The sequence below is a fragment of the Physeter macrocephalus genome, chromosome 14 (assembly GCF_002837175.3).
Source record: "Physeter macrocephalus isolate SW-GA chromosome 14, ASM283717v5, whole genome shotgun sequence".
Lineage (NCBI taxonomy): Eukaryota > Metazoa > Chordata > Mammalia > Artiodactyla > Physeteridae > Physeter > Physeter macrocephalus.
Window position 1 is genome coordinate 86,426,028 of NC_041227.1, and position 23,180 is coordinate 86,449,207.

At 45.3% G+C, this 23,180-nt stretch overlaps 1 protein-coding gene across 1 annotated transcript in view; it reads right to left on the bottom strand.

Annotated features, from left to right (window-relative positions):
- Window positions 1–23,180, bottom strand: part of DNAH9 (dynein axonemal heavy chain 9) — a 304,796-nt gene that overhangs the window by 177,868 nt on the left and 103,748 nt on the right. The window contains exons 27-29 of the mRNA XM_024127927.3: window positions 15,508–15,664; window positions 9,016–9,120; window positions 386–543 (exon numbers count right to left, since the gene is read on the bottom strand). Of these exons, the coding sequence (XP_023983695.1) occupies window positions 386–543; window positions 9,016–9,120; window positions 15,508–15,664 (420 nt within the window). The remainder of the gene's footprint in view (window positions 1–385; window positions 544–9,015; window positions 9,121–15,507; window positions 15,665–23,180) is intronic.

Sequence of the window (23,180 nt, forward strand, 5' to 3'; positions counted from 1 at the left end):
GGACTAGTTAACTATATTGTGGACCATGCATTTGATAGCATAAAATGAAGTCATGAAATGAGATTTCTTAAGAATACCTAACAGAAGAAGAAACCATTTATGATAGGATTATGATAGACTATGAAATGAAAGAAACAAAACAATACAAAACTGTGTGTAGACCACACACGTAGACTACAAATGCATGACTTTATATGCCTGTAAAGAAAAGAACACAATTAAGCAAAAAATAATTTTACTGGTGATGGCATTAAACGTGGTTTTGTAAAATCTACCTTTTTATATGTTCCACGTTTCTTTTAATATATATGTCATACATTTTCAGTGGAAAAAATAAAAGAAGCTTCTCTCTGGGGCCCTTGCACAGGGCAGAGCAGACGCTCACCTGAACAGAGCCTTGAGGTTTTCCGGCAGCTCCGTGCGGCCGGCGTAGCCTGGGTTCATGGTGATGAAGATGCCCACAGAAGGGTTCAGGCTAATCTCCTCTCCAAGGAAGTTGAACCGCTGCTTCTTATCTCGAATTGCATCTTGAATGCTTTTTACCTGGTGAACAAGAGTCATCGGAAAATGCTCCCTCTGCGTACCAGAGGCAGAGTGGTAGCTAAGGCTGGGACCCTGTGGTCACACAACACAAACACTTGCTCTGGGCCCCCCTTCACGGCAGGACAGGACTGGCGACTGCGCCCTGGGCTCTTTACCGATGGGCACTGGGTGCCTGTCCAGAAGAAATCTGGCCACCCGTATCCTCATATCCACGCTTATCACATGCTGCCTAAGAGGCTGGGGGTGAAGAGCAAACGACTCTGACCGCCAGTCCTCTCCACGCTGACCGCTGCCTTGAGCACTGTTCTGTATTATGTCATGTGATCCTCACCAGGATGCTCTGAGTACCATCATCCCCTTTCTCCACAAAGAACTGTAAGCACCAAGAGGTGGAGTAGTTTGCTGAGCCCTACACGGCTGCTAAGTGCTGGCGTCTGCATCTGAATCCAGGCACATGGATTCTGGAGCCTGGGCTCTTAGCTGCTACATGATGGAGAGAACGCTAGGACCTACCCCCTAGGCTGGTTCTAAGGAGTAAATGAAATAAAATCCGCAAGGAGTTTAGCACACAGAAAACGCTCAAAAATTGCAGCTAACATGGGAACTCTTGATGTGACCGCCGCCGTCACTGCAGTGTGTCCTCATCTGGATCTAACCCTCTCGGCTACTCCCCCGTCTACATCTCTAGAACAGACCTGGAAAACACAGGAGACTCCGGTAGGGATGGAGCATATAGTGAGGAGGGGAGGACAAAGCAAAGGGAGGCTGGGCCAGATCCCCAGGGGCTATTCGTGCCTTTCTAAAGAGATTAGACTTTTCCTTAAATGTGGTCTGGGGCCGGAGGGGATTTAATAAGCTGAACGTTGACCTGGTTAGATCTAGATTCTAGATCATATTTATAGCAGTGGAAGGAGAGACAGAAATGAACATCTGGCGCTTGGGAAAAGCACGTGTGATAGTGATCAGCCACAGATGGAGGGAAGACAAAAGGGGCTCACTTGTCCAGCCAGGCCTGGAATGCCTCTGAGTATTTCCAGCCTCTCAGGGCTCTTGAGAGCAAAGCCGGGAAGCTGGGGCCGGCGCAAGGGTTTGAATGAGGCTCGTGCATATCAGCTGTGATCAGGGTGTCTAGAATAGTCAGGGGTTCCGTGGAGTTGGGCTGCAGGGATGTATGTATGTGTGTGTGTGTGTGTGTGTGTGTGTGTGTGTGTGTGTGTGTGTGTGTGTGTGTGTGTGAGAGAGAGAGTGAGAGAGACAGAGACAGAGACAGAGACAGAGAGAGAGAGAGAGAGAGAAGCACAGAGAAAAACAGCTGGAGTGTATATAAGAGAGAAGGAGAGAGGAACAGTTGGATCTTAAACAAGAGAGAGACAGAGAGCCAGCTGGACCACGTACCAGAGAGACAGAGACAGAAAGAGACAGAGAGACCGAGAAGGAGAGGGAGGGAGAGAGAGAGAGCTGGACCATAAACAAAAGAAAGAGAGAGACAGACAGAGACAGAGAGAATTAAAGCTGGAACACTTATAAAAGAGAGAGACAGAGACAGAGAGACACCTGGACCAGAGAGACAGACACACAGCAGACAGAGACAGAGAGAGAGAAGGAGAGAGAGAGGAAGAGAGCCTGAAGGCAGCAGGACCATCCACCACAGGCAAGGCTCTCTCCAGTGCCTGGAAGGGCAGTATCTGCCAGAACGCCTGGCGGGTCCACAGTTGGGATTCAGCTGCTTTCCCAAGTGAAGCTCTGATGACAGAATGCGTCTGAGCTCACAGCAGTTAGCTGGAGGCTGAAACGTCTTTTCCGCGCCCAGCATGTCAGTGTGTCCAGGCAGAGGCAGCCTCCAGCACCCAGCATGCTGGCCAAACAGCTTGGGCTCTGCTGGTTCCCGTGGCACTCGCAGCACTGCTGGGCCATGGGGCCTCTCGCCACCCTCATCACCCCGTGAGGCCTGCCAGTGGGGAAGGCTGGGGTCTCTCCTTCCGCCCCGGTCCTGCCACCTGTAAAATACACAGAGCTCTCCCCTTGTGGCGGAGTGGGGAAGGGACTTTCATTACTACTTGCACATGGCTCTGACACCTTTGGGCTAAGGCCAGAGCCCGGGACCCCTTCTGCCATTTGCTCTGACTCAGCACTCTCTCCTGCACCCCGAGGCCCAGACACCTCACGCTCAGCGAGAATCTGTGAGGCACTGTAGGACTTGCAGCATCTGTGCTTTTGTGTAAAATTCTGCGGGGGCTCTTGGGGAGTGTTGGACAGACTCGAGGATGCAGTTAAGGCTGGAGCCTCAGTGCTGACAGCAGCCTCTGATGGCCCGGCTCACGCAGGACAGGAGGCCGTCTGCCTGGCATTTCCTTGCTGCCTTAGAAGCAGCCGAGGTCCACAGAACAAGCCACTGGACTGTAACAGTGCCCAGGGTCCAGGGGGCCTGGTAAAGTCCGGAGGTCCTTCAGGAGGCGGTGGGGTGGGGGGAGGATAGAAGCAGGTGAACCGGGATCACACGGATTAAACTGCAGCCCAGCCAGGTAGAGGTGCACACACAGGTAGGTACAGGCTGTGCCTAAGGTGCCAGGTACACCCCTCACTCGTGGGGGTCCGTTTGCCCACTAAAGACTCATCACTTTTGCCATGGGGAACAATAACGAAATAATAACTGCCATTTACTGAGCACCTGATATGTATCAGGTGCTTTTCTGAGAATTTTATGTGAATTAACCCATTCAGTCCTTTCAAAAGCTGTATGAGATGGGTGGATCCTCATTTCATAGATGGGGAAACTGAGGCTGAAGGCAGTGAAGACTGTGCTACAGTCCTGGAAGATGCAGGCATTAGGGGAGGCATGAGGGAACTCTATACTATTTTGCAACTTTTCTGTAATTGGTTTTCTATGATTTCCCACAATTCTAAAATAAATTCAAAATAAAAAGTTAAAAGAAAAATGAAACTTGCCAGATGTGTAACAGTTGGTAAGTGGGGCAACCTGAGTTAAAATCAGGCAGTCTGGGGCCAAAGCATATACTTTTAGCCACTTCCCCACATGGCCTTCTACCAGTAGGAACACTGCCAGCCACACACAGCTCCTCATCTAATATATACCATTTCAGAGAAATTTGTTTTGCTCTGAAAATAATCATGTTTGTTACAATTTAGAGACAGGTTTCCATGAAATAAAAAAGGTGCTTTCTCCACCCATTAAGAAAACAAACAAAAATGGAGAGCTATGTAGAAACCAGTGTCCTCAACTGGGTGTGATTTTGCACCTGCCCTCCCCAGGGGACATTTGGCCACATATGGAGACATGTTTGTTGTCACAACTAGGGGGGAGGTTGCTGCTTGCATCTAGTGGGTAGAGGCCAGGGATGTGGCTAAACATCCTGAAACGCACAAGACAGATCCTTGCAACAAAGAATTTTCAGGCCCAAGACAGCCTTAGTACCTAAGTTGAGAAAACCATGATCCGGACCAAACATTTTACCAATGAGGAAATTGAGGCCAAGAAGATATAAGTGACCTGTCCACCATTCCACACCTTGTGTCACTGGGTCCTACCAAATTCGCATGCACATTCTTGGCCCCAGCCCAGACTGACCAAATCAGAAATTCCGGGGGTGTGGTCCAACAAAGCATCTTTTAATAAGCCCTCCGGGTGATTCTGATGCATGCTGAAGTCCAAGAACCACTGCAGTCCAGTCAATTCTTGGATTTCTACTCGTCCTTGTTTCTGCCAGGTGTCTCCATTCATACCTGCAGACTGACCCCCCCGCACCACCTCTCAAGGAGACTGAGTCCTCCGATTCTTCTGGCCCACCCACCATGGAGAGGACATATCCCTGCAGCCCACTCACCTGGACCAGCCAGGCTTGATCCTGTGGGTCTTGGTGTGAACCCAAGCTCCACGGTCCTCAAGGATTTTCTCTTTACTTTACAGTCTCCCTCTCAGCTCTGGTTCTCAATGTTTGCTGAACATGAGAACCATGCAGGAAGGTTTTTTCTGAACTTTGATGCCTAGGTCCTGCCCCAGACCAATGAAATCAAAATCTTTGGGGTGGAGACTGTGCATTTGTGCACTGCTATTTTTCAGCATTGCCAGGCAATTCTAATGTGCAACCAGGGTGGAGAATACTGCACCCAGGGCAGCTTGTCTCCAACTTCGTGGTCCCTATGAACCCCTGGGGGTCTCGTGAAATGCAGATTCTGTTACAGCAGGTCTGTGGTGGGTTTGAGAGTCTGCGTCTCTAGTCAGTGCCCAGGGGATGCTGATGCTGCTGGCCCACCGCTGGAGCAGCACGGGGCTAGATGCCACCACCCCACCCGGCACCCTCCACTGTCCATTCTCAGGACAGCTGGTGGCCCATTAAGTGTCCTTGCCCCTGGACCACAATGCCCCATTCCAATTCATGACCCTCCACTGCCTCTTGACTAGATGGGCTCGCTTTCTCTCCGTTTCTACAGCCTTTAACTGCACCTCTTGAATGGAACTTCCTTTCTGCCTTATATTTTAGATGCATGCGTAGGTCTTACTTCTCTATATTGCAGCCCAGCTCTGATATCAAATGATCAGTCCTGCTATCTGCACAAGCCAAGTGTGCTTGTCTGACCACAGTGGCTTGACTGGATATCTTAAGAATGACATCTTTCCCTCCAAAGACTGGAAGTTGGTGATCACAGACGGTTCTGCCCCTATACCCTCCCACCCAGGTAGGGCCTTGCATCAGACACTCTGGTGAAGTATCAAAGTCATCCCATCTTACCTGCAGGTGATAGATTCTAAGGAGGTCATTGGTTAGCCCTAGGCTATGCTCCTCCTCTCAGCTTTTGCTCCACACCCCTCTACGTTGCCCCCCTACATTCCAGGGAAGTGGCCCATTCATTCTGTGGTCCCCTGGGGTCACTCTCTTCTCCAGCCTTTGCCCCCAAATGCCATGCATTATTAAAATCCTGCCTGGCTCACTCCATGCTTCTCTCTGCAGTGGCAGATTGGAGTTTGCTGCCTTCAGGAAGTACAAACCACTCATCACTTTTTACATTAAAAAAAATATTTCTATGTTTTTACCTTAGACCTTAAACTCCTATATAAAGGGTATTACATGGGAGTTCCCTTGGCTCTGAGATGCTAGCATTTGTTCAGCTCCTTGAGGACTTGGAACACTGCTATGATGCGCTCCCGAGTCCCTGCTAGCTGCTCTGCTGCTTCTAGCCACTTGCTGCCCCAGCCCAGGCCACTGCCAGGGCTCGTACCTATGGAAGGGACAAAGTGGCAGGGACGCCTGACCTGGCAGTGTGGAGGGGGACCAGGGGCTGGAGGTACAGAGTAGTGGCACATGTTCCCTGGCCCAGATAACCAAAGGCCTAGGGAGCTGATTGCACTAGTAGTGGCAAAATTCCCCCCAAAAGTATGTAGTATCTTATACGTTTTAAAAATAACAGAGTAATTGTTCTTGGAATTGCCACAGTTTTCCCAATTGGATATGCAATTCTGCTTGACCAATCTGACAGAGACATGAAAATTTCCACCTCCAAGAATACCGAGGCATGCTCACTTTTGTAGAAGTTACTGGGAAGAGGGGCACAGACACGTGAGGAGAGGAGAGGAGGAGAGGCCGGAGAGGAGGGGTAGGGCGGGTAGAACTGTCACAGCTGGTGCAGCTTCTGCACCAATATGCCAGCCTGGATTGCAGCGTGAACTGTTAGTGCAATTTTCTCCTTGGATGGGTCTATGATTTTAAATGGTACTAGCTCAGATTTTACCCAGGTTGTTGTCAGACCACTTTCCTGAGAATGTTTCCTATGATGTATTCCTAGATGAGAGTGTGGAAGCATCAGGGAATTCCAGATTGAATTTATTTCATTTACTTTCAGAAGCAAAAGGGAATTAATCTTGAACTCATCACTGACCTTGTGTCTGGCAGTTTCAAAATACTGTAAGGCAAATTCACAGCGTCTGTCTACTATGCACTGGGGACAGTGGCTGTTGGGCACTGCCTCATCGGTTAGGACACTGTTAAGTTTGTTAAGATAGCCAGAGCCTGGCCGGCTGAGAAGGAGTGAACAGTGCCGGGGAGACTGCTGAGACCAGGGAGGAGACCCTTCTTCCCTGTCCTTTGTGTTCCAGCCTTCTACTTTTCTTCAACCCATTTCCTGCAGGGTTCAGGTAACAATGATAGTTATCAAGAACATCACCCCCCCCCCATCATCATCGTCATGGTCATCACCATCATCACCATCATCACCACCACCATCAACATCACCACCACCATCACCACCACCATCACCATCACCATCATCATCACCATCACCATCATCACCACCATCACCATCACCATCATAACAGAGACTAACATTTATTGTGTGCCTACTATGTGCAGGGCTTTGTTTTAAGTGCTTTACATATGTTAACTCACTTAATTACTACAACTGCATCTAGTAGGTATTAGTATCATTAACTCCCTTTACAAATGTGGAACTTGAGACATGGACTTGCCCAAGGTCACACAGCTAGTAAAGTGGCAGAACCAGAACTGAACACTGGCAGTGTGGTTTCAGAGCTTACACACATAACCACTTCTCCCCTGCCTTGTCTGGCTAACTCCACTCTCCAAGAACCTGCTTCTTTTAAAAGCCCAATTCCATGTGGAACTTGTTTATACCTCTGGAGCCCAAAGAGAGGTCTCTGCTGACCTTGTTGTGGCTCCCACCTTTTGCTCTTCCCCTGAGCTCCTTGTGGGGACACATGGAGACAGCCCGTCAGCAACCCCAGGCACAGAGTGCTGCATCGGGACACCACAGGTGTGACTATTCATGATGAATGGTCCTGGGTTTCAGTGAGGCAGTAACAGCAGCACAGCCTAGCTGATGAGAACAAGAAGTGCTCTCCAGAAGCTGTAGCAAGCAGCCAGGAAAGGGGGCAGAAAATCATAAAAGCAAAGATGAAAGAGGTGGACATAAAGATGGGTAGAAATAATTATGGGTTATTGATCCCAATAGACACTGTGGCAAGAAGCTTATGCTTCTCTCTTGATTTTCAGAACCATTCTAGGCCTAGAATTAGTAGGTCAAGAAAGGTTTATTTTCTTTCACTCTACATCTTCTATCACAAAATTCCAACAGTCTTTACAGAAGCATCATTCCCGGTTCCAAGTTGTGAGGTGACTACTTGGAGGGGAATGCAGTCAGTGGACGTGTTTTATTTGTTCAGCTCAGGTTTTGTTTTTAATTAAATAAATTGCCAACTTTTAGAAATCTAGAGATTTTTAATAAAAATCTGGACTCTCAGCTTCTCCTTAAAATGTAAAAGATCTGGCAACACCGGCCTCATATTCTCACGAGGCAGAGGTGTGCTGGTAAACGTGTAACAACCAGCTCTCCAGGAAAAAAAAATGCCCCAATTTGTAGGATTTGCCCATTTCCGTGGTAGCCAACTTCAAGCTGCCAATGTGACGGCACAATCAGCTCTTGTGAACCAAGCCAGTCAAGGGTTTTCAGCTGAGAGAGTGTTCAGGCAGCTCTGCGACTTACTTCTCCTACCTCCTCCTACTGAATCAAACAACCCTAAGCAAAGGGAAGACCCCGAATCACCCCTGGGAACAAGAGAAGAACCGACATTTCTGCAACTTTCAGGAGCTTCACCAAGAAACAGTGCGGACAAGTGTCAGCAAGTTGGTACAAAGCAGACTTTCAGCGAAGGTTTGTTCACCTTTTCCTCCCCGCTCTTTCTGCTGCTCCCACTGTCTATGGGATCCTTACCCAAATCCAAATCCTCTCCACCTTCTCAAGGCCTGGCTTCAAGATAACAGAAATCAAATCACATCCAGAACACTGAAGAGTGTCTCAAGAACTCAAGATTTTTGAAGTCAGGAATAGTGTCCTATTCAACTGGGGACCCTTCACACTGGCCTCGAGCACAGCACTGACTATGCTGCAGGTGTTTAGTAAGCGCTTCGTGGATGACCTGAAAGACAAGTGCCATGCTTAGGGGAAATCTAACCAAAAACTGGTTTTCTTCACCCAACAACACTCATGCTTCCCCCTCACTTTGTACATAATTAGGTGAGCGAGGCTGAGTGGGGTGGAGCGCCTGGCCAGGATGCTCGGCAGGGAAACGGACGAGCTGAATTTCAAGTCCTGGTCTGACAACTTCCCAAGTCTGTGCCTCTTCTCAGGAGCTGGGCTCTGCCATCTTTTTGTATCCTTTCCTACCCCTATGAAGCAGGTGCATGGATGTTCTTTCTTCCTGTTTTACAGAGGAGGAAATGGAAAATCACGGCCAGTAAATGGATCCATCTTGGTAGGGACCAGCACGATACCCATATCCTGCACCCAGGCCTGATTTTGGCAGGTGGAAGAAAAGGCAGGAAATGCAACAGGGTAAAGGGTAGAGGCAAGTGGAAGAGGAGAGGGTAAAAGCAAGCGGGTGCACAAGTCCTCGGTGCTTGACATGAAGACCACAGCGCTCCCATCAAGTTCTGGCCCCCATACCTGCACAGCCACCACTGACAAGACCTCCACGGAGATTCGATTAAACTCATCAAAACAGCCCCAGGCACCAGTCTGAGCAAGGCCCTTGTAGATGTTGCCGTAAGACTGCAACAAAATGTACAAAGATTAAATTACTCTCTGCTGGGCTTACTGTTACCCATCTAAGTAATTTTCCATCCCCTTTATTATAGGACTTCCAGTTCCCTAAAGACCACTGGTTAGAAATTCATATTAAAATTTCAAGGACAATTAAAATTTTGATGGCTTTGGGTGCCAACATAAGTCATGGGATCAAAACAGAACCTTTTCAAGACACTTCGACCAAAATCCCTTTAAAATGTCATCAGGCTTGTATTGATTCCGTAGCTTTCAAAATCCCAGGAAACGAATAAAATAGTATATTTCTTGCACCATACAGACAAAAACCCTTCCACTCAGACTTCGGCATGTGCTGCTGAAAAAGTTTATGTCTGTATCTTTGAATTCATGCAAAATACCCAGGTTTCGCAGAGTGACGGGAAGCTGGAGATGGGGGTGGGAAGGGATAACCTCTTTTGGAAATAAACTACAGGTAAATCTTTTTAAATGAGAGTAAGGGAATAATTTCAGATGGAAGATGGTATATCTGTCCTAAAAATGAAAACCACTCTGGCCATTCAGTGTGAACTAGTAAACCATGGAGTCATATAAAGGGAGAGACAACTGGGAGACACTCAAGGCCATTGGCAAGGAAACATCACTGATGTGCTCAGAACATTCAAATAGTCGAAAAGTCCATTCATTTACTCAGTGGGCATTTTCTGACCATCTGCTCCATGCATAGCTCACGTGCTAGACCCAGAGAGGCTCAGTCCCTCTAAGAGCTTCTAGTTAGGTTGTGGAGATAAGGCATACAAATAAAACAGGTAAATTGCTACATGAGCAGTGGTTCCAATGGATAATATAGACCACAAATGTTATGCAGTTCAGAGAGGGATGGGTCAAAGTGCTCTAGACGGATCCGTTTTGCCAAAGAAGTGAATTTCACATAGTACTACAACAGCACTTTCCAAAGTTTATTTCATGGAATGCCAAAGCTGGGAGATGCTCCTTGAAGACAAGACTCTCTGGTAAATCAAGTTTGGAAAACACTGCTTTCTATAACCCACTTTGGTCAATTTACAATGTATAAGGGCATTTTAAGGGCCCTGAGAAGTCAGGCAAAATTAAATTAGTTCAACTTTGTTATATGGCTAGGATTTTTTTTTTTCCTCATGTGACCCCTGATTTTCTCAGAACGCATTCTGGCAAACATTAGTGGAGTGGAAGGAACACAAGAACAGAACCAGAAGGTCTGGAGTATTGATATCTCACAGAAGTACATGGTATCCTCAGAACATACATTGGAATCATGGCTTAATAAGATAACAGTGTCTATGCAGGCACGGCAGAAGGATAAGGGCTTTCCAGGAGGAGGAAGGATTCTGGACAAAGGATGAGCAAAGTCATGGTATGTACAGAGAAAAATAAAGGTGTCATTTTGGCATGAAAGTTGATTTAATAAAGAGGGTCATGGTTCTGAAAAGGCTTGAATTATTATAAGAGATCTTTGGAGGTTTGGAGCAGAGAAAAACATGATTAAATCGGTATTTTAAGAGACCCAGTCTAACATCACATAAGCTAGGTTAGATGTGGGGCAGACTTTGAAAACAGAGGGAAGAATCAACCCCACCTTTTACTAAGCTCCTTGAATTAATTGATTTCTCTGTTCATGCAACAAATCTACTCTGAGCCTGTGCTATGTGCCAGAGGTTGTCCTAGGTCATGAGGATTCAGTCCTGAACAAGGGAGAACTGACCCGATCCTCAAGGGTTTTGGATCCTAATGGGGAAAACAGACAACAAACACAAAAATAAGAAACTATCAGTAGTGATAAGTCCCAATGGAGTCTTATCATGAGGGTAATGTGGCTATTTATTTATTCATTCTGTTTTATTGAGATGTAATGGACATGTAGCTATTTCAGATTGAGAAGTCACAGTCTCTCTGAGGAGGTGACATAACTTCTAGGCATTGTGTTTGTATGCTCAAAATAATTCTGCAGGTGGATACTGTTAGTATTATATTCATGAGTGTGTGTATGTATACATATGTATATATACACATACATATAATAAGACATAATATATATTTTATATTTCATTTATATGACATATTCCCGAACTTCTGCTTAGTATTTGTGACATTTGACAGGTTGCCATACATACATGACATTTGACAGGTTGACACACACACACACACACATATATATGTAAAATAATAAAACAACCTGTCAACTACCCCATACACACACATTACATATATGTATATCACATACACACATTATATATATATTGCCACCTGTCAAAGGTTATAAACACTAAGTCAGAGTTTTGAGAATCAAAATCCATGCTTCTCCAGCTAACAGTGGTTTTAAAACTTTTTAAAGCTGTGGATACCTTTCATCAAATGGAAATCCAATACATAAAACAGAAGAAAGTAGAGTTTCCATAGGGGGATAATCGTCACCCCACACTTTACCCACAAGGGCCTGAGCAGAACCCAGGACTCCATGTGGCCCCGTTTTTCGTCAGGAAACAATTAAGATGTCACCACAACAGCACAATGGTACCATAGCTGGGCTGGGCTGCGCTGTTGCCTTGTCATAAGACGGTGAGTTTCTGGGACAGGATAAGGGCTCTCAGGATAAGGTTGAAGGCCTGGAAGCGAGAGCCTTGCTGAAGGAAGAATAAACATTGCTGACTGACTGGAATGATGGAAGGAAGGAGAGGAAACAATTAAGATGTCTTAAGATGTCCACCCTGGCCCACGGGGAAAAAGAATATGATTAGTATCGATGGGACGAGGAACCTGGCCGGAAGGAAACAGGGAGTCAGCAGGGACTGTCTGAGAAGAGTGTCGACCGCATAGGAGAGAAGGGCATCCAAACAGAGGCCTCTACTGCCTAGTTAAAGAGACTACCAGAACTTGGGTGAAGCTGGAAAACAGATTCAGGAGTCATCCGTATAAAAGTAAAACTTGAAATGATGAAAGGGGGTCCAAAAATGAGATCAAGAAGGCAAGATCAAACAGAATTGTGGAAGGATAATGTTTCAGAAGCATAGAGAGCAGGGTTTCTCAAGGAGTGGGTGTTCTATAGTATTGATGCCATGGAGAAGTCACAGAATTCCAGATACTTTCAGATTCAAAGTCATTTGATGTTTCAGCAATAGCCTCTCCAAATTGAGGTCCAGGGGGAAAGTATTGCTGCTATAACATGAAGAATGTCTTAGCACTAAAACAGCAACCATTTCCAGAGAAAGCGGCTAGTTTTATGGGTTTGCCAACCAGCACTAGTGGAGTAAAGCAAACCCTACCCCGAACCCTTTCCCCCAAGCCTCCACACAGTTCTTGCGTCCACCCCATTGCCCGACGCCTCCCTACAGAATTCCTGAGGCAGAGGGGATTGTGAGGGTCCTTGACAAAGCCCAAACTCTCCTCTTTCCTCCTCCTCTGTTTCAACACCGACCCACGCCCTCCCCATGTTCACTAAGTATCATTTAATTTTTTCAAGCCTCTCAATCTTTCTTTTCCGTTTCTGCTACCCCATCATCCGGCTTCTCTCCCTCTCTGGTTTGAACGACTGCAATGTTCTTCCTAAAAATGTTCCTCCCCCGCTTCCAGTCTCTTCCTGTCTCCCTTCAGCTGGCTGCCCAGGGAGTCTTCCTTAAAGACCCTTTGTCTTCATCAGCTCCTGCTTCAGTCCTGCAGCCTGCAGCGTTTCTGTGGCCTGACACCTCAAGGTCAGAGCTTCCCAGTGGTCTTGTGTTGCTCCTCTCCCTGCTCAACCCCATCTCCCATCCTCCCCTGTTCCCCGATCCACTCGAATGGACGCCACCGTGGTTCCATGTTTGTTTCTAGCTTGTTCTCTGGAGACACTGAAACAGAATGTGCTGCTGTGAGTGACGCTGGTGAAGGCTCTTTCTGACCTTCACTCTTTCCTCTCCTCGCCCCAGCCAAACCCCGTGAAGAGAGCTCAGGGTGAAGTCAGCACAGGGAGCAGGGGAAGGACAGCAATTGCCCATAGAACTCGGTCCTGTTTTCGAAGCTGATGTTTTAGTGGGTGGGGCTGCGTTAAAATGTCACACGCCCTGTTTGGTGCTCATCCAAACCTGAACAATCTTAAACAACCTCAGCTCTCACCTCCTCCACGATGTCTTTTCTGACCAGCGCACTTGGTGGCTCTCCCACAGCTCTGGAGCATTCCAGGGATTAGAGTTCGTAGAACACGCATTAGCACTCAGGGTAATGCTGTCTGCTATCTCCCCTAATTATTTCATATATCGTTCCTGTCTCTCCTAATGGACTGGGTTATGCTCACCCTATCTATCTATCTATCTATCTATCTGCCATTCATCTATTATCTCTCTCATCTCTCTGTCATCTATCTACCTACGTATCTTTATTTTCTTTCTTTCTTCCTTCCTCCTTTCCTTCCTTCCTTCCTACCTATCTCTCATATGTCTATCTATCTATCTATCATTCATCTATTATCTCTCTCTCTCATCTCTGTCATCTGTTGACCTGCCCATATTTTCTTTCTTTCCTTTTTTCCTTCCTTTTCTTTCTTTCTTTTTCTTTCTTTCTCTCTCTTTATCATCTATCTACCTACCTATCTATCTCTGATACCCTCCCATGATTCCCGACAGATGCTGAGCAATGGTGATGCTCCATAAATTAAGGTGACTGCTGGTGTGTACTTTGAGATAAAAATAACTCTGAATAGCTGGACAACAAAGGGAAGGGGAGGCTTGCAAACTGTTTACTTACTGAGGCTGTTTGGTTACAAAGGATGTTTGGTGTCTAGGAAGGGATCACCTTACCTTTGCTGTATCTCACTACGGCTATACCTACTGTTCTTGCTCTGATCTGTGTCTGTAACTAGACGCACATGACTGAAGCTTTGCACAGTTCAAACAAATTAAGGGCAGACTCCTCCTCTCACCCTGTACTCTTAGAGGAATTGGTGGGGTCAGGGTTCGGTAATAAGTTTTTGAAAGGACTGGGTAAAATGACCTTAGTGACCTCCGGCCACAGGGCCAACTCATCTCTTCCTGTTTCCCATGTTAAGCATGACTTAGAAGAAATCTGCCTGATTTTCTTCAATCAATACCCCAGGTCTTCCACATCTAAATGAGTGTGTCCTCCAGAATGTTGGGTGGGAGAGTATATTTATCTCAGCAGTGCTGCCACTGATCAACTCTAGAAGAATCTAGAAACTTAAAGTAATCCTTAAAGTTTAGCTTGTTCCTTTAGAGGGGAAAAAAATCGTTTCTTCTTCCAGCCTGCTTAAAGAGAAACAGTATCTTTATGTGTTCATCAATAAAGGCAACCATATTAAAATTTAGTGTGTGACTATGGGGAGACAGCTATTTTGGGTCTGAATCCTTATTTTGTTTGCCTTATATGAGAAAACATGATGCTATAGGATTCTGTAACTCTGCACAGCAGAATTTTATATACAAGAGAAATTATTAAAGTTATAGCAGATCAATCTCATTTACAGAGTTCTATACGTGGTAACTGAAAGTATTATCTTGCAGTCTCTAAATTTATTTTTAAATTAAATTTATTTTACAGGCAATATATCACATCATTTATATATATAAATATTTGATCTATTTAATGCAAATGTTTTCTTTTTCCACTCTAAATTTATTTACCTGCTATCCTATTTTCAAAAGGGAACTTAAGGCAGTTTACAAAAATACATACAATAAAACAAAATAGAAATGAGACAGTGAGACCATCTGTTATTATGCTTTTTTAAAAAAAAAAGAATCTGAATAAGGTCTAGTTGTGAGCAGAATGTTGCTAGCTGAGAAGTGACCTAATGGGCCTCTTGTTTCTTTTGCCTTTCTCTATGACACAGAGCCTTGAATACATTAAAAAATGTAAAAATGATGAGTGCCTGGATGAAGAACATTACCCTTGCACTTGTCTTTTGTGTACCTCTTGCTAAGAATAGGGGTTACTCTAGTATGTCTTTGGAAGCCAAACCTAGAATATTTTGCCCTTGTAGAAATTCTGGGGAAATGCCCACTTTTACACAAGAGAACATCTATGACTTTTATGTGAAGATTTTTATATCAGCCACTTATGAGCCATTCTGTGGTTCTGGGTCAAATAATGAATTTAGGCCTTTGGATATATGTTCAGCTTCTTCATTTTACAGATGATGAAAGGAAGACCCCAGAGGTGAGGTCATCTCTCTGTGGTTGCAGAGCTCATCAGCGGAAGTGGATTCCACGGTGCTGAAGCTTACAGGGAGGCCCCACAAGCTCCTGAGGGCAAGGGTCCTCAGGCCCCCTGTGAAGGAGCAGGGGCCTCCCTGTCTGGGCCTCTGAGCTAGACCAGGGCGGCGAGGATGCAGCTGCAGCCCAGCCCCTAGTCCCCCCGAGGCCGGGCCTGTACCTTGTAGCCCATCTGATCGGAGCAGTTAAACACGTAGACCATGACGCCCAGTGCTCGGCCCAGGTCCTTGGTGGTCTCTGTCTTGCCCGTGCCTGCAGGTCCTGCTGGAGCCCCGCTCATGGTCAGGTGCAGAGACTGGGTGAGGGTGATGTAGCACCTGCCGAACACAGGAGGGTGGAGGTCACTCTCGGTGCCACAGGTGGCCCCACAAATAGCTCTGGCCCTGCTGGGTCCTAGTGAGAGAGAGCTGAGGTTCAAGGCCGTGAGAGACTTGCCACAGCTTCTGTGAAGGAAAGTCCAGAGCCCCGCGCTCTGATCCCCTCTGTGCTGTGGGTGGAACTTTCTAAAGGATCACCTGATCATGATGTTCCCTCCCTGAAGGGCACCAGGGGCTGTCAGCCCGGCCCTTCCTGACCTTGCCCCCGCTTACTTCTCTAGCTCATTTCTCATTGGTCCCTTCCCCCCAGCCCCAGTATGTTTAAGTCCATTCATGAAGAGCTATTTTCACTTGCCCAGTACTATGGTCTGAATGTTTGTGTCCCCACTAAATGCATATGTTGAAATCCTAACCCCCAAAGACTGTGGTGTTAGGAGGTGGGGCCTTTGGGAGGTGATGAGGTCATGAAGGTGGAGCCCTCATGACTGGGCTTAGTGCCTTATTAAAGAGGCTCCAGAGTGGTCCTTGCCCCTTCTACCATGTGAAAACACCGTTGAGAAGGCACCAGCTGTGAGCCAGAAAAAGGGCCCTCACAAGAGCACGACTATGCTGGCACCCTGATCTTGGACTTCCCAGCGTCCAGAACTGTTGAGGCCAGGTCCCCCGAAAACTGACTTCTTCTGCCCAGTTAATGATTACCCTCTTTACCCAAAACATTATTCCTTTTCCCGTCCAACACCTGTTCCCCTCAAGATTGAGGGGTATCAAAGGGGGGATTGAAACTGCATACAAGCCCCTGTGTCCCTGTCCTTTAAGATAACAGCCTTTTGCTTTAGTCTCCCTGGCCTCCCCTGAGTCTCCAAAGGCTGGCTCAAGAGTTAATGATTAGGAAATGCGAAGATAGAGAAACAAAGAACAGCTGTTGACCGGGAAACTGGTACAGTTTAGACTCTAGACGAGCCCCACAGCAGGTCCCGAACAACCAGGCCCCTGAAAGCGACGGATACAGGCCCGACACACACCCCCAAGCTGTTCTTACCGGAAGCAGACCCCACCAGGTGAAAATTGCCAACCGCCAGCACTTAGAGCCCAGACCGGTTGAAACCAGATGACTGGTGATACTCGAAACTTCACATTGATGCCAACCAATCCGCGAAGAGGACAAGCTAACCAGGCTCCCTGCAGCCCCTCCCTCACTCTCACGCTGCCTTTAAAACCTGTGTCTCCTAACCGGCAACTTGGATGGTCTTAGGACACTAGTCCACCATCTTCCCACGTTGCTGGGCTCCTGGATAAAGCAACTTTTCCTTCTCCACCAACCCCTGTGTCTCGAATTGGCCTGTCGAGCGGTGAGCAGCTGAACTTGGGCTCCGTACCCGCCTCGTCCAGTTACACTGTGAGAAATCAATTTCTGTTGTTTAGAAGCCACCTAGTGTTTGGTATTTTGTCATAGCTGACTGAACAGACTAAGATGCCAGACACAGTAGGACTGTGCTTGTCCCTCTCTCCTCTCCCGTCCAGCTCCTGACCCTCCCTAGAGTCTACCTGGATCAGGTTCCTCTTCAGTCTTTGCTTGGCTGATGGTTACTAACGCCCTGGGGCTCACTTTTGTCATGACCTCGCCCACAAGTCGTCCCTGACCCCTCAACAATGGGGTGAGTGAACAGAGTGGCTCAGCTGAGCTCCCACTCCACTGCGCTCCACTGCAACTCCCAACTATACATGTCATACACCTCTTCCAGATAGATCTTCATAAGATGATGACAAAATGTGCCTCTGGGTAGTAAGCCCAAGAAAAGATGCTCAAAATCATTGATCATTAGGGAAATGCAAATTAAACCCACAATGAGATACCATGACACACCCACTAGGAGGGTTACAATCAAAAAGACAGACAATAACAAGTGCTGGTGAGGAAGTGAGAAAACTGGAAACCTCATACATTGCTGGTGGGAATGTTAAATGGTACAGCTACTTAGGAAGACAGTTTGACAGTTTCTTAAAAAGCAAAGGTTACCATATGATTCATCAATTCCCTTTCTAGGAATTACCCAAGGATAATATGAACGTATGTTCACACAAAGACTTATGCAGGAATGTTCAAAGCAGCAATATCCATAACACTAAGAAACTGGAAACAACCCAAATGTCCATCAACTGTGAATGGATAAACAAAATGTGATATACTCATGCAATGGAATACTATTTAGCAATATAACGGAATGAAGTACTGATACATGTTACAACATGGATGAACCTGAAAAACATTATGCTAAGTGAAGGAAGTCAGATACAAAAGATCCCATATTATTTCATTTATGAAATGTCTGGAAAACACAGAGATAGACAGCAGATCAGTGGCTGCCTAGGAAGGGAGGTGAGGGTAAGGTTGGACCGCAAACAGGGTGACGGCAATGTTCTAAAACTAGATTGTGGTAATGGCTGCACAAGTCTAAGAATTTACTAAAAATCATTGATTTGTACATTTGTAATGGGTGAACTTTAAGACATGTAAATTATATCTCAATAAAGCTTTTAAAACCGTGCCATTGACCTAACTTTTTAATACTTAGAAAATCAGTACAGAGGCTTTCAACTTGCAGGCTAGACGGGGAGGGGACATCCGAGGGGGCCTCTGAAATGAACTCTCTTTGGTTCTGAATCTGGTGCTAGCATTCACCAGAAACTCTGAGTTAACATTGTTTTGAAAAGACTTGGAGTTCCTGAACTCTCCTTTAATTAAGTGTGAAATTCCCATAGCTACCTCAGCCTTTGAAGATGAAACCCAGGAAGGTAGTTTCTCCAGGTGGAGAGGAGAGTATGCAGAATTATTATTCTACCTGGAGTTTTCCTGTGTAATGGGGGGGCTGGCTGCATTTAATTCCTGGTGAGCTGGGCTCATGCAGCTGCCTCACTCTTCCCTGTGGACTAAGCTCACATCAGAGTTGTTGATCTGTTAGGCGGGCCATGAAGTGAGGTGAGTCAGGGTTAAGGTGAAAAGCTAGGTCCCATCTCACCTTGCTTGGTCACTGTTACCATTTGGCAATGCTTCTCTCCAACACTGGTAGCTAGATCTTCAGGGTTCCATGCGCAGCCCTAACTGTACCTGCTCTCCTGGGCTGAGTTCTGGCTCCAGCCTGGCCCCAAGGCCTTCTACCTCTGCCAGCCTCGGGTTCCTTCCAGAACCTGGAGGGCCTGCTGCAGCCCTGTACCCCCCCAGGAGGAAAGGCAGCTGCCTGGATGAGTGGGATCCTGGCCCACAGCCAACTCTCCTCCCCGCTCTCTCTCCCACCCCCTTTCTGTCCCATGGCTGCCTTCTCTGCCAGCCAGAGCTCTTCTCTCTGCAGCAGCAGGGCTCTCAAGGAATCTGAGAGTCTAGAAGCACAAGGTTTCACAAAAATAGAATTCTCATAGAAAACTCAAGAATCTCCCAAAAGAAATCCTTAGAACTGGGTGTCAATCTCTTTTTGAGCATCTACTGAGCTTCTGATTATCTCCAGAAGAAGCACGTGGGGGGAAATGTCAAAATACATATACATTTGCCCATAATAATAGAACTCTAGAGCTAGAAGGAACTTCTGAGATCAACTAATCTAATCCCCTTAAATTACAGATGGACTGACTGATGTTCAGGGAGGGGAAGTGGGCTGGTTGTCTAAGGAGTTCTAATAACCAAGGCAGGGACAGTGGGGCTTTAGCGTGGGCCATGAGGAAAACACAAAGAAAAGAAGGAAGGAGTATTCCCCTCTTCTGTGTGGGGGGCCACTGAGCCAGCAGGATGTCCTAGTTCTTTGGGAACATGCCCCTCCTCTAAGATTCTGTCTGTGGTCTTGGTAGATTGTTAGATCCATCTCTTTAAACATCTAAGCCGGCTGCTTCAATCTGCTCCTGTTTCCTAGTGAGGGGGGCAGATCATGCTATTGTGGTTTAAGGCAAGGACTCAGGAGTCAGACACACTGAGTTCAAACCTTGCCTCTACTACAAAGTGTTGGTGAAACTCGGCCAGGTTATTAAACTTTGGTGCCTTAAAAACATGTGTCACTGGGGTCCATCACACAGTATTTTCTTTGTACAAAGGAATTTAGATAAATCTGCTGCCTCAAAAACAACTGCAATTGTGAAAATGGCAAGGAATCCTTTAAGAAGAGCTGTTGCCTTAACCAACTAACCACAACATGAATATGGATCAATTTAGTCTGATTGCTTATTGGGAAGACAGACCTTTAGTGCTGGAAGAGACCTCAGAGGCTTGGCTCTTTAACCATGCCAGGCTGTCTCCCATTAAATCCTTCAAATACGATCACATAGCCTTTTCTTCCAGTAAGGCATGGTTTATTATTTTAGAAGCCAGCTCCTTCCACCGTGGGTCAGTTCTAATTGTTTGAAAGGCCTTCCTAATATCGAGCTGAAGCTGGTTTTGCTTTCTTCGGGCAAATGATGTCTACAGGCTTTGTTTGATCTTATCTGACCCACCAGGCTCTCGTGAGGACAAGATGAGACAAGAGATATGAAAGTGCCTTGGAAAGTAGAAAGCTGATCCACTTTCAAGGTATTATTTCTTAAGATAATAAATATATGAAATGTAGCTTTCCTTTTTTTAGACAAACAACTGGCAGATTAAAGAAAATATCAAAGGTGTTGTATCTTGATTTCAGCTATGTACAGACAGGCTATCCCAGACGTGTGGTCCGGCTAATCTTAGAGTTGGTGAAATCACTTGATTTGTATTCATTTCCTATTGCTACCACACAATAAGGGCTTAAAAAAACACCCATTTATTATCTCACTTCTGTATGTCAGAAGTCCAGGTGGCCCCCCTACTGAGGGTCTCACAGGGCCAAAATCAAGGTACCAGTGGCTGGACCCTTATCTGGACACTCTGGGGAAGAATCTGCTTCCAAGCTCATTTGAATTCTTGACCGAATTAAATTCCACCAGTTGCAGTACTGAGGTCCCAGGTGCATGCTGAGGCTGGGGGATCTCTCAGCTCCTAGAGGCCACTGGACCATCCTTGCACAGGGCTCCCTCCATCTTCAAAATCAGCAATGGCAGGAAAAATTCTGCTCATGCTTCAAGCCTCTCTGACCTTCCCCCTGCCCTCAGCCAGGAGAAGGCTCTACTTTTAAGGTCTCATATAATTATATTGGTTCACCTGAATAATTTCCTTTTTGCCGTAAAGCAAAATATAATCATGAGAATGGTATCATCCTATTTATAGTATTCACCCACGCTCGAAGAAGAGGAGATGATACAGGGGAAAGTGTCGCTGGGGATCATTCCTAGAATTCCACCTACCACATGGTTCAATAATCATAACTGAGGAATGGACGTGGATGCAACAATATCTACCTGGAGGGAGGCCTCTAGTGGCACCACCAGGACACAGACTCCTGATGTTCAATATATTCATAGATAACTTGAATTAAGAAATAATTGATTAGATAGAAGGTAGACCAAAATTCTAAATAATTTTAGCAATTGAAAATGATGTGGTAGACCCAACAAAGTGAAATTTAAGAAGAACAAATGCAAATTAATCTTCCAAGCACTTGCATGTACATGGAATGGGGGCAATGTGGTTAGATGGCAGATCACAGGAAAAAGACCCAGGGATTGTGATAGGTTCCCAACTCAACATAAGAAACAGCACTAATAGAAGAATGTCCTTAGCAACAACCTAAAACAAATCTGTCCATCTTATAATATTTTAATATTTAAAATATGAAAATTGTTTGTCCTCAGCATAAATACCTCCAATTCTAAGATCTCTTCCTTATGCCATGTGGTTATGAGGTCCTTCATCACCTAGCGCTCATCTTCATTTGCCTACACTAGTTGGTAAATGTCTTTCTCAAAAAGTGACAGGAAGAACTGAGAGCAACGACTGACATATGATCTACCAAAAATAACACACACTTAGTAACTAAACTTGAATAGTTTAATTATGCTTCATATTATGTGTATGGTTCAAATATAACTAGAAATTCTAGAAGTGACTTAGAAAAAGGAGAATCAAGAGCAAAAGTCTTAGAATTTTTAATATGGGGCAGTAGATGGGAAGAATAGGAGATAAATTTACACAAAAACAATTTTCTCCTATATGTAAATGAAAAGAAAGTTAAAGATATAATGAAATTAAGCAAAGATTTCTTAGTTACAACACCAAAGGCACAGTCCATAAAAGAAAAATCTGACAAACTGGACCTCATCAACATTAAAAACTTTTGCACCTCAGAAGATGCCATGAAGAAAATGAAAAGATAAACAACAGGCTGGGATAAAATATTTGCAAACATATATGCAATATGTCCGTAATATACAAAGAAGTCTTAGAACTCAAAAAAGAGTACAAACAGATCAATCAAAAAATAGATAAAAGATATGAACAGAAATGATGCCAAAGAAGATCTATAAATGGTCAACAAGCACATGAAAATATGCTCAATAACATTATTACAGAAATGCAAATTAAAACTCAAATGAGATGCTACTTCACATCCACTAGAATGGCTACAATAAATAAGACAGATAATAATAAATGTCAAGGGTGTGGAGAAATGGGAAGCCTCATATATTGCTGGTGGGGATATAAGACGATCCAGCCACTTTGGAAAATAATTTGGCAGTTTATCAAAAAGTTAAACATAAAACTGCTGTACTACCCAGCAATTCCTCTCCTAGGTATACACCGAAGAGAAATGAAAACATACATTCACGCAAAGACTTGCAAGCAAATGTTCACAGCAGCATTGTTTATGATAGCCCCAAACTGAAAATTACCTAAGGTGACTAGATAGACAAAATGTGTCATATCTGTAAAATGGAGTATTATTCAGAAATAATAAGTAACTACTGGCACATGTTCTATCATGGATGAATCCCAAAACATTATGCAAAATGAAACAAGTCAGACACAAGAGACAACATGTTGTATTGTTCCATTTATAAGAAAAGTCTGGAATAGGCAAGTTTATAGAGATAGAAAGTAGATTAGTGGTTGACCAGGGCTGGGGGTGGGCGTGAGGATCAGCTACACATGGGCATGAGGGATCTTACTGAGGGGCAGAAAAATGTTGCAGAACTGATTTATGGTGATGGTTACACTACTTGATAAAGTCACTAACAATCATTGAATTGTACACTTGGAATGGGCAAAATTTTTGACATAAAATAAAGCTCAATAAAGTTGTTTTAAAATATATATACATAGGGACTTCCCTGGCAGTCCACTGGTTAAGACTCCGTGCTTCCACCGCAGGGGGCACAGGTTCAATCACTGGTCAGGGAACTAAGATCCCACACGCTGTGTGGCACAACCAAAAAACACCCCACAAAAAACAAAACAAAACAAAAATATATATATATATAAAATGAAGAAACAATCTTATATAGGAACAAAAAAATTAAAACTACATAGAGATAACAATAAGAAACACTCAAAACCTATATGAAGATACTTATAGGGCTTCCCTGGTGGCGCAGTGGTTGAGAATCCGCCTGCCGATGCAGGGGACAC